The sequence below is a fragment of the Zootoca vivipara genome, chromosome 7, assembly GCF_963506605.1.
Source record: "Zootoca vivipara chromosome 7, rZooViv1.1, whole genome shotgun sequence".
NCBI classification, from domain to species: domain Eukaryota; kingdom Metazoa; phylum Chordata; class Lepidosauria; order Squamata; family Lacertidae; genus Zootoca; species Zootoca vivipara.
The window spans coordinates 78,763,751-78,780,367 of record NC_083282.1 but is presented as its reverse complement, the minus strand read 5'-3'; the positions used below and the strand labels follow the sequence as shown (position 1 = coordinate 78,780,367).

The following is a 16,617-nucleotide window of genomic DNA, read 5'->3' as shown; positions in this document are numbered from 1 at the left end:
GGTGACACAGCTTAGGTTTCTGTGCTCTCCCATTACTTCTCTGTACATGAGAAGAGGAAATGGGAAGCTGCTTTCGTTGTTGAGCTCAATAGAAGCCATGTCCTAAGTCTTCCACAAGTTGGGGGGATCAAGTTCTGAAACTGGGAGCCTCCTTTACTTGTGGAGGCTCCTTACACAATTTAAAACCCTTAGTTTGAAAGTGATGTGGCTCTGTGAAGCTTTCAGTCTCCTCAAGCACAAAGTTGCAGGGGAAGGGTGGAGGAAGCATGCAGCCCAAAGCTCACTGCAGCTCGTTCTCTTAATGGGAAACCATGGTTTGTAGCATATGCTAACCCTACTCAGAGTAGACCCATTGAAGTTTATGAACATGGCTAACTTATGTTCCTTAATTTCAGTGGGTCTACTCTGAGTAGCACCAGCATAGGGTACAACCCATGGCTTCCTATTACGTCTTAAGCAGGCAGCTGTCTTGGTTTGTAATGCTTGATTTGCAGGGGCTGAATGATCAAAAATAAGGAAGATGTATTTCTCTGTGGTCTAGGACCAGTCTTCTTTCTTAAAGACTTTTCGATGAATTGCCTGATTTTTGCCAGCATAAAAAAATGTTAAATGGGTAGTAGTTTCATAAGTTTGCCTTGAGGCCGTGATCCAGTGAGTCAGAAGGATTAGGAAAGGGAATGCAAATCAAATGCTGTTTTTCTGATACTTAAGTTTCTTTTTTGTTTTGTTTTTAAGGACTATCGGACAAAACCCTTTTGCTGCAGTGCATGTCCATTTTCCTCAAAGTTCTTTTCTGCCTACAAAAGTCACTTCCGGAATGTTCATAGTGAAGACTTTGAAAACAGGATCCTTCTCAATTGTCCCTACTGTACTTTCAATGCAGACAAAAAGGCTTTGGAAACACATATTAAAATATTTCATGCTCCAAATGCCAATACACCAAGTGGAGGCATCAGCACTTTTAAAGATAAAAACAAGCATGATAGCCTTAAACCTAAGCAGGCTGACAGTGTAGAACAAGCTGTTTATTACTGTAAGAAGTGCACTTACCGAGATCCTCTCTACGAAATAGTTAGAAAGCACATTTACAGGGAACATTTTCAGCATGTTGCTGCACCTTATATAGCAAAGGGAAGTGAGAAGTCACTCAATGGGATTGTACCCTTAAGTTCCCGAGAAGAGGGCATGATTCACTGCAAACGCTGCCTTTTTATGCCGAAGTCATATGAAGCTTTAGTACAGCATGTTATCGAAGACCACGAGCGTATAGGATACCAAGTGACAGCAATGATAGGGCATACAAATGTGGTAGTTCCAAGATCCAAACCTTTAATGCTAATTGCTCCAAAACCACAGGATAAAAAGCCTATGGGACTTCCTCAGAGGATGGGTGCCCTGTCCCCTGGAAATGTCCGGTCTCTTCCATCACAGCAAATGATGAATCGACTGAATATACCAAAGCCTACATTAAATTCTGGAGGAGTAAACATGATGTCCAACGTTCATTTGCAACAGAACAACTATGGTGTGAAATCGGTACCGCCAAGTTACGTTGGTCACACGGGAGGAAGGCTAGGTTTAACAGGTAGTTCTCCAGTTTCCCTATCCCAGCAGTCTCAATCAATGAAGCAGTATTCCCCAAGTGGAAACGGGCGACCTTACCCTCTTGGAGGGGAACCAAGATCGCAGGCTACAGCAAGGTACTCTCTTCAATCTGCCAACTCCTCTTCACTTTCATCAGGCTCACTGAAATCAACATCATTAGGTCAGTCTCCGGCAGCATCCAGAGTATTAGCCCAGTCCACACCCAAGCCTCTTGCCGTTGGCCCTATATGTACCACTTCTGCCAATACTTCATCAACTCAGAAATGGAAAATTTGTACAATCTGCAATGAGCTGTTCCCTGAAAACGTGTACAGTGTTCATTTTGAGAAAGAGCACAAGGCTGAAAAGGTGCCTGCAGTTGCTAACTACATCATGAAAATACATAATTTTACTAGCAAATGTTTATACTGTAATCGCTACTTGCCTACTGACACGCTGCTTAACCACATGTTAATCCATGGTCTATCTTGTCCCTACTGCCGCTCAACATTCAATGATGTTGAGAAGATGGCTGCTCACATGCGAATGGTTCATGTCGATGAAGAAATGGGGCCCAAAACTGATTCCACGCTAACGTTTGATTTGACATTGCAGCAGGGTAGTCACACCAATATACACTTACTTGTAACTACCTACAACTTGAGAGATGCCCCTGCTGAATCTGTTGCTTACCATGCTCAAAATACTGCTCCAGTTGCACCAAAACCACAGCCAAAAATTCAGGAGAAGACAGATGTACCTGTAAAAAGTTCTCCTCAAGCAGCAGTCCCCTACAAAAAGGATGTGGGGAAAACACTTTGTCCTTTGTGCTTTTCAATCCTGAAAGGACCCATTTCTGATGCACTGGCACATCACTTAAGGGAGAGACATCAAGTTATTCAAACAGTTCATCCGGTAGAGAAAAAGCTTACATATAAATGTATTCATTGCCTTGGAGTGTACACGAGTAACATGACTGCCTCAACTATAACCCTGCACCTTGTCCACTGCAGGGGTGTGGGGAAGACTCAGAACGGTCAAGACAAAGGTAATGTTCCTTCCCGACTAAGCCAGTCTCCAGGTGCAGGACCTGTGAAACGTACTTATGAACACATGGAATTCTCTCTGTTGAAGAAAAGAAAAATGGATGATGATGATTCCCCTTCCGTCTTTGAGGAGAAGCCTGAAGATCCTATAGTGCTGGCTTTAGATCCCAAGGGTCATGAAGATGATTCTTACGAAGCTAGAAAAACATTTCTCACCAAGTATTTCAATATGCAACCATATCCCAGTCGGAGGGAGATTGAAAAGTTAGCTGCCAGTCTTTGGCTTTGGAAATCTGACATTGCTTCACACTTCAGCAACAAAAGAAAGAAATGCGTTAGAGATTGTGAAAGGTTTAAACTGGGTGTCTTGCTAGGTTTCAACATGAAAGAATTGAACAAAGTTAAACACGAAATGGATTTTGATGCCGAGTGGTTGTTTGAGAACCACGACGAAGAGAATTCCAGAGTCAATCCTAGCAAAACTGTTGATAAAAAGATAAACCTAGAGAAAGATAATGAAAGTTCCTCAGACAGTTTTGAGAACATAGAACAGGAGTTCAATGAAAGCAATAGTCCATTTGCAGAATCTGTGTCTAACTCTGGTCACAAAACATCTATTCATAGTATAAATGAGACACCAGATGAAAGCATATCTAAGGAGACAACTGAGGAAGCCACTTTGGAGTCCCCGGAAAAAATAGACCAAAAGGAGGATGGAGACCCAAAATACAAAGAGAGTAGCTCTGCAGAAGAACCAACAAAGCTGGTAGCTGAAGGTTCAGACAGTGAAGGTGACCAAGAAGATCAAGATGATCCCATTGAATGGAAAGTAGAAGCATCGCCGTCTGAAAGCGTACCTGGTTCTCAGCAAGTGTCTGACTTTGAAGATAATACATCTGAAGTGAAACCAGAAACTTGGACGGATGAATCATCCCAAAGTGAAGATGCTACTAATAGTAAACCAGTTGCAGAAACTAAAGGTGCTGCCTCTGAGAGTGACGAAGAACAGTCAAAGTGGAAGAATAGTTCCTATGGAAAAGTGGGCGAGTTTTGGTCCAAGGACCAGTCACAGTGGAAAAATGCAACAGAAATTGAAGAGAGCTTGTCAAATCAGCAGATGGAGTGGCAGAACAGCACAATTGACAGCGAGGATGGAGAACAGTTTGACAGTGTGACTGATGGGGTTACGGAATCGATGCACAGCACCCTAACTGGGGTAGAGCTAAGTAGTCAGCAAGCATAAGCTGTTAAACCTCGAGACTCCGTATCCTCCACTTGACAACCGTCTAAACATTTTCATTTCAGAATGACTGCTAAAGTTCATTGTAAACTGGTACTGCCTTTTGAATGCAAGGTCACCTGCTTAGTGGCTGCGAGGCAGCCGCACCGATTCCAGTTCTTATTTCAAAGTATGCTGTTGGCAAATCTCACTTGAGAGTATCTGCTGTGACGAGCACAGTAACTTAATGTGAAAATGGATATGTTGGTGGCTCCCAGTTGCTCACTGAAGAAAAGCAAAGGTTTTATTTTATTGGCATTTTCAACATATTTCACTCTGTATATGTTCAGCTGTATGTCTTTTTAAACATTACCCTTTTTCACATGGTAGTTTTAGGGCCAACATATGAGCTACCAATTCAATGTGTATAGTAGGACTCTGGGGAAATTGTTTTTTTCATGTATCATTCTGAATAGTTGAAATGTATATTTGTACAGTCTTTTAGACCTATTCAAGTGATGCTTATGCTATTGTTATTGTGTACCCATCATAGATTTGGTTCTTTTTTCCTTTTTTTTAGTGTTGCCCTGCTGTGTAATAAATGCTGTACCTAGTTTACCTAGCAAAAAGCTTGAAACTGCTATAGTAAGAATTTTGACAGACTTAGTTTTTGCACATAACCTTGTACAATCTCAAAACAGAGGCCAGCAACATAAAAGTATATCTGGACTCTATTGTATTATAGAATTTTCTTGTTCTTGAATATCCTTGACATTACAACTGATGACTATGAATTTCAGAGCCATTTTCTGAAATCTTTTAAGCTAAAAAAAATCACATGCAAGAAACAAGTTTGCAGCTACTAATTTTGACACCTTTTAGATCTGTATAAAAGTGTACTGTGTTAAAGCAGCATACGGAAATGAGTGCTGCATTTTTGGATATTTAGTTTTATCTTTAGTTAACACCAACATGGTGTTGTATTCATTTATACCATCTAATATATGACACATTGTTGTAGTATGGATAATTTGTGATCTTTATTTCCCCTTTGTATTCATTTAAGCATCTAAATAAATTGCTGTATTGTGCTTAATGTAAACATTTGCTTTATTACAAGGTCTGCATCCCTCATTCTAAAAACTGCTTCATTGTGTTGGCTTTTGTTGAAAGGAAGCAATCTTGGATGATGATGCCTTGAGAAAATGAAAGATTTCTGCTGAAGCAGTCTCATACAAATCACAATAGGTGGCCTATATGAAAACGAATCCCATGGAGCCTCAATCAAGTAATAGACAAATACAAATGTAAAAGACTATATAGGTTAACTGATGTGCAAATATGCAGCACAGCCAATTTAAAGTTAAGCATTTTAAAGTCTCATTGCTTTCTGTGGGGAAGTTAAATGTATGCTTAAAGATGGGGCAGATACGCAACATGAAGATAAATTAAGGCAGTAGTGAACATTGTAACTTTGGGAAGTGTTCACATATCACATATTTCAAATACAATTCATGCATTTATCAGCAAATGTTAAAAGTAATATACCAGGGGCATCTTATTCCATGCTAGGAGTGAATACTTGATATGTAGCTTCCCCTAATGATGTTGTCGTTTAGTCGTGTCCGACTCTTCGTGACCCCATGGACCATAGCACGCCAGGCACTCCTGTCTTGCACCGCCTCCCGCAGTTTGGTCAGACTCATATTGGTAGCTTCGAGAACACTAATGATAGGCATAGAAAAAATACTCCAACATCCCAGTTTCAACTTTGTTCAGAAACCATTCTGTTCAAGTGACACAGCTTACTCATTTTTTTCAGTTATTGAAAAATGTAAATGTTTCCCCCTTTTTCTAAGACCTAACTTGTGCAAAAAAAGGTTTTTAAACATCTTAGTTTTGCTTCATTATGTTGCAATGTGCTGGAATCAGGAATGCATCTTGTTCTAGCAGGAAGCGGCAAGAATACAGCCTGAGCAACTGATAGTGGTGGACTCATAAGGCAAAAGCTCCTAAGAAACCTTACAATCATTCTGATGATATATATTGACTACTTTTGCAGAGGAGGGTAAGTTAGTCTGTATATTTGCAAGTTTTTCCCCTACCAGTTCATGGATATAAGCAGGTATTAGACAGTTCCTGGCAGTCAATCAGGTATTTGGAGTCGACCACAAAGCAATTAAATCCAACTTGCATATTCCAGGCCACAGCCTGCCATGAACATAAAAGTATATGACTTGCACTGCTGCCCTTGAAGCAAGTACTGTTTGTATTCACTCCCTCTTAACCTTTTTACAACCCCCCCCCCAAAAAAAACCCAAATCCTTTTTGCTAGAGTTCTCCCTAATGTGTCAGCATTCCATATGCTAATAGGATGTATTCCAGGTACTTGCCACATATACTTGCATAACATTTCATAGGTCCTAAACTACATCAACAGAACCTACTCCTTTTCTGTGTTTCATTTTTGGTTTATGCCAGACTTCTTCACAATTGCAGCATAATTTGTGTATGTGTAATGCAGCACCAATGTCATTTTTTTAAAAAAAGTTTTCACACTTGGTTTTTAAATTTTATGCACATGATAGTATAATAAGAAGCCAGGTGTACCGTCAGATGTAGGCAACATGATTCTAAAGACATTTTGGGAGCCCTCATGGGTAACCTTGGATGAGCAAGATTGCTTTCATTTTATATTGCATTCATGAAAATCAATAGATTGCAGCAGTCTGATCATATATTTTTAATATAGCCTTCAGTATTGATCAGTTCACTCGAAAGGATACAGTCGTTTACTTCTGTAGTCTAAAATCTACATCTCCAGAAATTAGCAATAGTTGTGTCAGTGTGCATCGTTAGTTGTGCATGTCTTCAATGTTCTAAACAGTCCATTGCTGTTGTGAGCAAAACCAATGAAAAGAGCTGAAAGATCCTATGGTTTGAGCTGTAATTGCAACATCTGCAGTAACAGTTGTGTACGTACACAGTATAAATACAGATACACAGCTTGTTCTTAGCTACATGACAGAATTTAGGCATCCCGACAGTGCCATTCATTTCAGTAGAAGCAGAACCATATACACAAAGGCCCATGTGCTGATCAACTGCCTTAGTTAAAATGACGTGTTAATTCATTTCATCCCATTTTAGGGAAGTGCTTTTTATAGAGATCAGAAAATGCTTTAAAATCGCATTTAATGGAGAGCTGGCCCAAGACACCTTGGCACCTGAGGCAAACCACAAAATGGTGCCCCCCTCCCTGCCAGGGAAGAAGGGTGAGTGGAGATCTGTATCGGGAATAGAGATCTACACTGGGATCTGTCGTGTAGATTCTGCCTCAGGCAGAATTCTTTCCTCATGGGTGGGCCGGCCCTGTATATGAGCAGTACCCTGTTTCATATGGGGTAGTCTGCCTCGTATGGCTTATATGTACTGCTTCTGGTTGCTTATACCTTTGTGGTTGAGCTTGTAACCAAAGGTTCACGCCTCAAAAATAAGACGCTTGATGCAATGGTCTCTTTAGTTTGTATTACGTATTTTAATTTGCTTGTTTTGAACATGCTCTGGTTCAATAACGAGCATTTTCCAGAACTAAACCATTGCAAGTTACATTTCAGAAGAATTTTGAATATATGTGCTATTTGGAAGGGCGGGGAGTAAGTGAGACTGTGCCACTTTCTTAGGCAACTTTCAAAATAGGATTTCTACACTGCAACAGCCTTGGTATAAATGAAAGATTGTAGCAGTTAGGCACAGAATAGGAAAATAGCTCCTTGCTGCAATCGATGGTACTTAAGGTAAGTAATTTTCATCCAATTTTGACATCTTAAATGTGCTATTCCTGCTTTGTTTACATAAATCTGTCTCGAATGGAAGCAAAGCAACAAGAATGTATGAAGTTTTTGTCATAGTGCAAGGACCATCAATACTTGAAAACCAGCAAATCTGGGGATTAGTTTCTCCCTCACGGAAAAGATAACAAGGCAGAATTATTACCCCTCTTCCCTTCTTTGGTCTAACATCTATTTTACTCTATCCCTGTAGCTGTTCAGATCAAGTTCTCTCAAATGCAGCCTTAGTGGTTCTGGTACTTGCTGCCTATATATTTGATAGGAAAATAATCTTCAGTTCTGTAGAGTTCTGGAAGGCTGTAAGTGTGCTGTGAAGCTGTGGCATGTTTCTGAAAAAGAAGAAAAACATTAGTTCTCCCTTAGCTGGTCGCCAAAGAATTAGATTTAAATTAAATTGCGCCTAACAGATTAAAACAAATTTAAATGTATATTGTACATAATATCTAAGTGGAAGTGGTCTTCTGAGCATCAAAAATAAATTTGGGAATTCTGAATATTTCAAATTGCTGTAACAAACTAATGGTAAAAGTTGTAAACAAACAAACAAACCCCAAAAGCTTTAGTCCTGTTAGCAGCATGAGAACCAGACAAAAGTTGATATAAGTCTAAGTTTGAGTTGCCTTGCCTGCAGATTTACTGGTCAGGGAAAGAACCAATTTGTGACAAATTACCTCTTGAACATATGTTAAATTGCTGAAAATCAAGTAATCTGATGTTTGATTTGGTGCAGAAGAAGATGGCACCTATCCTGTTGGCAAGTCCTTCAAGCACCTCAAATTTTGCTGCCTTTGCTTTGTATCAGCCCGAACTCTTAATCTGTGGATGTATCAAGTTCTGTTGTACCATTTGAAGCTTTTGTTTTGTAAATGTATCACACTCAATAATTTAAGCTCTTGGGTCTTTGTTTCAATTCTGTGCTACTTGAGGCATTTAAACAGTAAATTAACACTGAAATCTTTCTGTGAGTGAAAGACCTTTCTGGCTTTTCTTCATCTAGGCCAGTGGTTCCCAACAGGTGGTCCGGGGACCCCTAGGGGTCCGCGAGCTATGCCAGAGGGGTCCTCAAGATGCTATTAGATGCCAAGCCTCTGGCCCGGCGGAACCGGCGGAACTGCCGGCGGCGGTGCGCGGGCGCCAATCAAGCCTGGTGGATCACCGGGGAGCCGCTGAAGGCCCCCCAGCGACCCCACCGGACCGAGGCTGAGTGCGCCCGGCCGGAGACTCGGCGGAACCCCTGGGCCTAGAGGCCCGAAACTGCCTTCCAGGCCGCGGACCCCGCGGCGACCGCGTGGGTGTCGGAAACGTCCGGCGGAGCAAGCGAGGAGCCGCTGAGGCCCCCCACAGGCCCGCCGGGCCGAAGCCGAGGGCACACGGCCGAGCGGAGCTCCGTGGCCCGAGACCTCCCACCGCGCAACGATCCTGGGGGGCCTGCCTCCCGACTGCAGTCGCCATCACCCCTAGCTGCCTAAGAGGGGGAAGGAGCCCCCCCAAGCGAAGGCCCCCGATCCCGCGGCTCCTGTGCGCCACACGGGGAGCCTCGTGGGGACCCGAAGAACAAAGGCCGCACCGAACCTGCTGGCGCTGGCGCTCCTACCGCCGCAAATACAGCCACCCCCAGAGGAGGAGAAAAGAAGAGGGGACGACAGGGAAGAGAAGGCCCCACCACCACCCTCAACCCAGGTGAAAGGGTAGAAACCTCCCCCCCCCTCCAGAGGGAAACCCCCCCACCCCCCGACGGCCATCACACAGCCACCACCACACCAACGCCCCCCCCCAAGAAAGATAAAGGAAAAAGGAAAACAACTGAAAAATAAATAAAACCACTTTTTAATTTTAGGATTAGGAATTAATGGGGGTCCTTGTCATAATAGCGGCTCGATGAGGGGTCCTCGAGAAAATTTTGTTGGGAACCCCTGATCTAGGCAATGACCAGAAGTAACTTGGGGGAGGTAAATACAGTGGCACCTCGACTTACGAATGACTTGACAACTGAATTTTTCGACTTACAAATGGGGGTAGTGGCCGCGCGCTTACGAATGTCTCAACATCCAGAAAAGACCCGCGGCGGTTTTAGATAGGGATTTATCGACTTACGAATTTTTAGATAGGGTTGCTTCGACTTACGAATTTTTCCGTTTTCAATGCATTCCTATGGGAAATCGCGTTTTCAATGGCGTTTTTCAACTTACAAATTTTTCGACTTACGAAGGTGCCTTTGGAACGGATTAAATTTGTAAGTCGAGGCACCACTGTAACTGCAGGAGTAGTTTGTATTAGCTTGGCAAACATGGGCTTTTTGGATACTAATGCCCCCACTGGTAGACTTGGAAGCAGAATGAAATATTCTAGAAACATCCTCTTAATCCCCCCGCCCCCCAAAAATACCATATCAAAACTGGACCATGTGAGGCCTGGACTGACTGCTGGCAGGAAGACGGCAGGTCAATGCATCATGATTTCAGTCTGGCCCTTTGGAATTAATGACTTTCTGAACTTGGCCTGTTGGGCATCTGCATCATTGTCACAGTAAAGGTAAAGGACCCCTGACAGTTAAGTCCAGTCGCGAACAACTCTTGGGTTGCGCGCTCATCTTGCTTTACTGGCCAAGGGAGCTAACGTTAGTCCACAGACAGTTTTTCCCGATCATGTGGCACAATGGAACACCGAAACCAGAGCAGCACACGGAAACGCCGTTTACCTTCCTGCTGGAATGGTACCTATTTATCTACTTGCACTTTGATGTGCTTTCAAACTGCTAGGTTGGCAGGAGCTGGACAGGAGCTGGGACCAAGCAACAGGAGCTCACCCCGTTGCGGGGATTTAAACCGCTGACCTTCTGATCAGCAAGCCAGCTCAGTGGTTTAGACCATCTGCCTCTGAAGGGGGTTGGGGGAAGCAAGTTTCTGTTCTGTTCTGTTATATAATAACTCAAAAATCTTCTTTCATTTAAATATAAAACTGAAAGGATGAGTAAGTCTGTTTAGAAGGGGCTGGTTCTGGATTGACAGGATGGGGGGATTCCTAATTCTTGTGAGTTTGAAAGCACATTTTAGGCATGTGTACCTGGAAATAAGTCAAATTGTGTTTTGCTGGACTTCCTCCCTAGTAATTACATTCATGATTGCAGCTTTCAGACTTTATGAAACTTCAGTCCAAGAAAGCAGCTTAACAAGATACTTGAGGACAAGAGAACTGAGGCACAAGGTAGTGAAATCTGCTATACTGCCAGCTGTCAGTGAAAGCCTATTAGGAGGGTCTTCTATTCTTAATCACCTCCTCCAGAAACTGGGCAGGGGGAAAGGAATGAATAGTATTTTGGTATTTTGCTGGAAGCAGCCCAGAGTGGTGAGGGAAACCCAGCCAGATGGGCGGGGTATAAATAATAAATAATAATAATAGTCAACAGGGCCTTTGTATGTTACTGTCTCCTCTTCAACTTTTAGTTACTCACAGCTTCCTCTACAAGAACCCTTAGCACCCCCCCCCCATATACATATTTTTAAAATGCAATTCATTGAATCTCACTTCGCCATTCCCAACACGCTAGGTCAGTGGAGACTACCACAAATCCTAGACATGTATAATAATAATAAAATCCGTATTTTATAATCATGAAGAAAAAATTAAATTCCATTTAGCCATGCAGAAGCATTCTCCTAACAGCCAGAGGTCCGCAATGATTACACATCTCGGTGGAATTTAAAGCATTTGATTCAGCTATGAAGTTGGAACAGGTTGATATCAAACTTGACCCTCCCACTGTAGTAAGGAAATCGTAGCTGTGGTAAGGTAGGCGACTGCTTGAATAACATTCCCTAACCTTACAAGGGAAACCATTAATGGCCTTTTCTCCACTGGTTCCAGAGTGGGACAGTTTTAACTTCTGGAGAAGTATCTCCATTGTAGCAAAGTGACACCAAGGACCTCGCCTGAGTGCCCAGCCCAGCAGGTAGCTTTATTTCATTGGTGCATCAGAGACAGGTGCCCTTTTCTGGCCGAGACACTGGCTATGTTTGGTTGCACCTCCAAAGCCTGAGAGTGTTCCTGAATTCAGATGGCCGCCTTCTCCTGGTATAGTTAGTTTCTTGTGCTTGGCAAGAAACCTTCAACGCAGAGCAGGAAGGCACCAGAGCCAAAAAGGCTGGTGAGCACTGCAGTTCCTTTGCAGCTCTTCGCTGATCTCCAGCTTTTGCATCCGTAGTGAGGCAAAGGTGCTCCGTCACAGCAACCTGCCTTTCGCATTGCATGGCTGCACTCCCATCATTGCACAGAGTCTCCCTGTGGGCAAAAAGCACTGAAATGCTGCAGGGGAGGTTTAACTGATAGTGGCACATCTCCGTCACACAGTTTGAGAGCTGAGAGCCAGCACCCCCACCCCTGGTTCATCAGCCTCAAAATGGCATCGGGCCACAGCTCAGTGAAGGCTGTTGCACATCAGCACTGAAACCAGCATCTAGTGGCTTCCTCCTGACTTTTTCTCTTGGTGAATCAGAGTCAGCAAGTGCACGGGAGGAATGCTGGTCTCGGCTTTTCCCCTTCCAAGCAGCCCTCCTTCCCACTGAGGTGCCGGATCAAAAATGTGGAAAGAGCAGTACCTCTGCAGTACTGAGGCCTAATTATGATAAAGAACACCAGCACACTTCCCGCCCCCCTCCGGAGGCCCAAGTTTGGAGTGTGACCAGTGTCTGCACCCAAGGGGCAGCAGCTCAGATCAGAACAACATAGAGAGGGCAGGTAGCCATGTGTAGCTTCTGAAGTGAGAAGAAAATGGAGGTGACTGGCAGTTCCCAGGCTCCCTCCTCTTTGAAGCAAGCTGGCCATTCTCTCTGAAAAGCAGCAGTACTGCTACTCAGGAGCTGAGCCATAGGTTGGAATAAGTTTTTTTATCTTTATAATGCTATTTTTGTGTTCAAACAACTAACAAGATTGGGCACTATCCCCCTTATAGCCTAAAGATCACATTGTTCTTTTCATTAAAGCATTAAGGTTACCAGTTGACCATTGTTTCATTCTGCTGGTCCAGCTTCCCTATTCTAGCAAGTTGAAGGGTAATAATGCATGCATTTTATTACCTATCCATCTTAAAGCAGCACCGGCCTACAGGTGGCCCCTCCCTCTGTTGCTGGCATTTCATCAGCCAGCACAGCCAATGGTCAGGGATGGATGATGGGAATTGTAGTCCAACAACATCTAGAGGGCCACTTGTTCCCACCCTCATGTAAGGGAAGCTAACTGCTAGAATGAGTGCAAAAAGGCTTTTCTGGGCCCAGTACACTGTACATGGATTGCATTTTCTGCATTCACAAATGACACAGATTTGCATATTATTTGCCATGTGCAAATTTGCACCCTCTTCTGCGGGTGGAGCTGGCCCACACAGAAGGAACTGCTTCGGTAGAGGCAATGTTGACAGGTGAATCTTTCCCCATAATTTGATTTCCATACCAGAAAAGGTTTCCTTTGCCTAATTTGTGCTTGCCACACTGCTGCTAAAGGCACAGGAGCCCTGCTTTCCTTCAGTCCCACCCTTAAACATGCAAAGAACAGGTGAAGAGAAAAAGCAACAAACCATTTGGGCAACCTGGTAATCCTGTTTTTAAAATAACTGTATATATGTGCAATATAGCATCCACAGGCAAAAAAGGTGATGAGACACCAGAAATAAAAACACAAAGCCAGGTATATTAGCAAACCCCCCCCCCATTGCTGCATTCCACTTGTGATGCTGTACAGCAAAGCACAACTAAAAACCAGCTTGTCAACCTTGAGAAACAACTGTCTGAGCAAACACAGTTTCACATTCTAAACTTACTTTCTGCCATGAACCAGCCACCAACTCCTATAACAGGAGGAGGCATACAATGGCTGGAATTCCAGCCCCGCTTAACTTGGAGGAAGCCCCGCTAGCTTCAACAGGATTTACTTCTGAGTAGAACTGGTTAGGACTGCACTCTGCGTCACAGGCATCCAATTTTAGTTCTTTTAACCAGACAGATGCCTCTTTGTACTAGGGAGTTGTTGTTGTTTTTACCCTCCACCCACGAAACTCCAAGACTTCAAGCAAACTTAATCTGACCTGGTTATTGTGTGTTTACTAAGATGCACAAGTCCCACTTGTATTCAGCTGAGCTTATTCCCAGGTTGGTGTGCATAGGAGACTGATTCCTAAGAGGAGTTACCTTAGGCCACCCACTGGTGGTGGGAGACCAGGGAAAGCAAAACACTCTACTTTTTAGTTTTCACTATTCGCCTTATACTGGTAAAATAAGAAGGAAAAGCACATCTGATCAACATCTTTCCTAATAGCTTGCTAAAAATAAAAGCTACTCCCCCTTTTCCAGTATTCTGCCTCAGTAGCAAAGCCATAGGATTTTTAAAAGGTTAGATTATTATTATTTTTTGTTAAAGTTATTAATATGCCTTATAGCATAACTTCAGAACTATAGTTAAGTTCTGCTTTGTAGTAATACTGAACCCTTTTGCCCCTTACAAGAAAGCCAAGACCGCAATCCTGTACCCACTTATCTGGGAGTAAGTCCTGCTAAAGGGCAAAGGAAGATGAGGGGAAATAGTAGATCTTTAAACTGCAGATATTTCAAAGCGAATAAAAAGAGCCAGAACCAGGAAATAAAAAATTGTACTTGATGGGGGAAACAGCAGCTCTTTAATATCCCAGGCATTCCAACCACCTGGTATCCAAGCGTCCATTAGCTAAAAACAATGAAAGGTGGGAGCAGCCAGCCTAACTCATCTCACACAAATCACTCAGATATTTGCCTGCACATTTTCCTTTGCATCTTCCCTTAAGCCTAGTGACTTCACTTTTAAAAAAATAAAATGAAAGCTTGCAGTCCACGCACCCTGCTAGTCCAGCACATCACTGCCCTCTTATCTGCAGCAGCCATGAGGGGCAGAATTCACACTCGCCACCAGGCATTTTCGGGGTGGAGAGGTACTTCTGCCTGAGATGCCAATGTTGCTGACAGCCAGCAGAATCCATATCACACTATATGGGCCATTAGAAAAGCCATTCCTTGTATCTATTTTATTTATTATTTCATAGAACTGTAGAGTTGGAAGGGACCCAACGGTCATCTAGTCCAACCCCCTGCAATGCAGGAATCTCAGCTAAAGCTTCCATGACAGATTTATTTATAGAATAAATGAGACCCCTGGGTATAGGGCAGCATATAAATTGAATAAATAATAATAATATATTGCCATCCCATAAATTACTATCCAAGTTTGTATAATCTAGGGTTACCTCTGCAATGCACTCTATTGATACTGTTCAAGCAGTGGTGGGTCAATATAATCCACACATTCTGGAGCTATCAACTAGGAATCCACTGTCTTCCAAGCCTGCCTATGACCCATAAACACTAAACTGTTGAAATCCTTCATACCTTCTGCTATGAGACAATTTGCTTGGGACGTATCAATGAAACTGTTATCTATAGGCTAAGAAGTTCAGCCAGGAAGGGCATGAGAGTGGTATTCTTTAAGACCATCACTCCAAAGAGAGACGCTGAGTCTAAACTAGCATTTTTTCTAAAGATAGTCAAATAGGAAAGTAGTTTGTCAAACAGTAAAAGCTAAAGGGACCCCTGACCGCTAGGTCCAGTCGCAGACGACTCTGGGGTTGCTGCGCTCATCTCGCTTTACTGGCCGAGGGAGCCGGCATACAGCTTCCGGGTCATGTAGCCAGCATGACCAAGGCGCTTCTGGCGAACCAGAGCAGCGCACGGAAACGCCGTTTACCTTCCCGCCAGAGCAGTACCTATTTATCTACTTGCACTTTGACGTGCTTTCGAACTGCTAGGTTGGCAGGAGCTGGGACTGAGCAATGGGAGCTCACCCCATCTCGGGGATCCGAACCGCCGACCTTCTGATTGGCAAGCCCTGGGATTTTTTAATGTTGGTGTGCCAGCCTTGGTGTTGCCCCACTGTCTTAGGACCCCTAGACTTCTGGTCAGGCTAAATTAAGGTAAATGAAAGGATTAATATTTACATGTTCTCAAAGTCTGAAACATTTTCTAGGAGCCTATACATTACTTATAGCTTTCACTTTCCATTTTGTTCATCTTGCTCCCAAACACTGCTTATTGAGAAGCTAAGAAAACTGAGAAACAAACGTAAAATACCTATGTTGTATTAAATCACAATTAACTGGTGCTCACTCGATGATACTAACAAGGGAACTGTATTTTCAAAGTTACATCGATATTGAGGTCCAAGCAGCTGGAAAGATTAGTTCCTATTTCTCCTGGGGTTCACAGTCTAATAGCTGCTCAACAGAAGCAAAGAATAAAACATACATGGCAGAGCGCTTGGCCAATTGTTAAAAAAAGGTGAGAGGCCACATCACAGAAGATCTGCACAAAATCAAAAGGTTTTGCTGTCCACATAACCACCATTCTAGGATTAGACAAGATTATCTGCTTCACCATATAACTCTCCTCATATTTCTGTGAGGGACCAAAGCTTGATCAATATGGACAATTCCATACTTTCAATATCGTAATCTGTGTTTGTGGGGCAAGTGGCTTTTTCAAACCAAAAACACCTTAATAAAAAAAGGAATGCATACCCAACATCTATTTCTATGTATAGAGGGTCAGACTCCTAGCACTTTTGCGTTGGAATTCTCCCGAGTCGACAGTAGTTTGTAAGAAACACCAAAGAAGTGGGGAGAGGGGAATTCTTACAGCATCTGTCTCCATGTCTTCATTAGTCACCGGCTTAAAAAAGGGGAGATGTGATTATTGAGTTAATTTTCCTTTATACGCTGGTTTGGAAGCCTGTTGTCAGACAGAAAGGTGGGATATCAATATTTTAAATAAATCCAAGGCAGTCTTGGGATTCCCAATCCCTACGTAGCAGTACATTTATAGGAAAGCATCAGCAGATGGGAGAT

At 43.0% G+C, this 16,617-nt stretch overlaps 2 protein-coding genes across 5 annotated transcripts in view; one reads left to right on the top strand and one right to left on the bottom strand.

The window, feature by feature from the left end:
- The window catches only part of ADNP (activity dependent neuroprotector homeobox), a 50,557-nt gene extending 44,403 nt beyond the window's left edge, over window positions 1-6,154 (top strand). For both annotated transcript variants that reach the window (XM_035121281.2, XM_060277306.1), the window contains one exon: window positions 736-6,154. In XM_035121281.2, coding sequence (XP_034977172.1) covers window positions 736-3,873 — 3,138 coding nt within the window. In that variant the 3' untranslated portion in view covers window positions 3,874-6,154. The remainder of the gene's footprint in view (window positions 1-735) is intronic.
- Window positions 6,155-7,141: 987 nt separating this feature from the next.
- The window catches only part of BCAS4 (breast carcinoma amplified sequence 4), a 48,164-nt gene continuing 38,688 nt past the window's right edge, over window positions 7,142-16,617 (bottom strand). For all 3 annotated transcript variants that reach the window (XM_035121285.2, XM_035121287.2, XM_035121286.2), the window contains one exon: window positions 7,142-8,029. In XM_035121285.2, coding sequence (XP_034977176.2) covers window positions 7,948-8,029 — 82 coding nt within the window. In that variant the 3' untranslated portion in view covers window positions 7,142-7,947. The remainder of the gene's footprint in view (window positions 8,030-16,617) is intronic.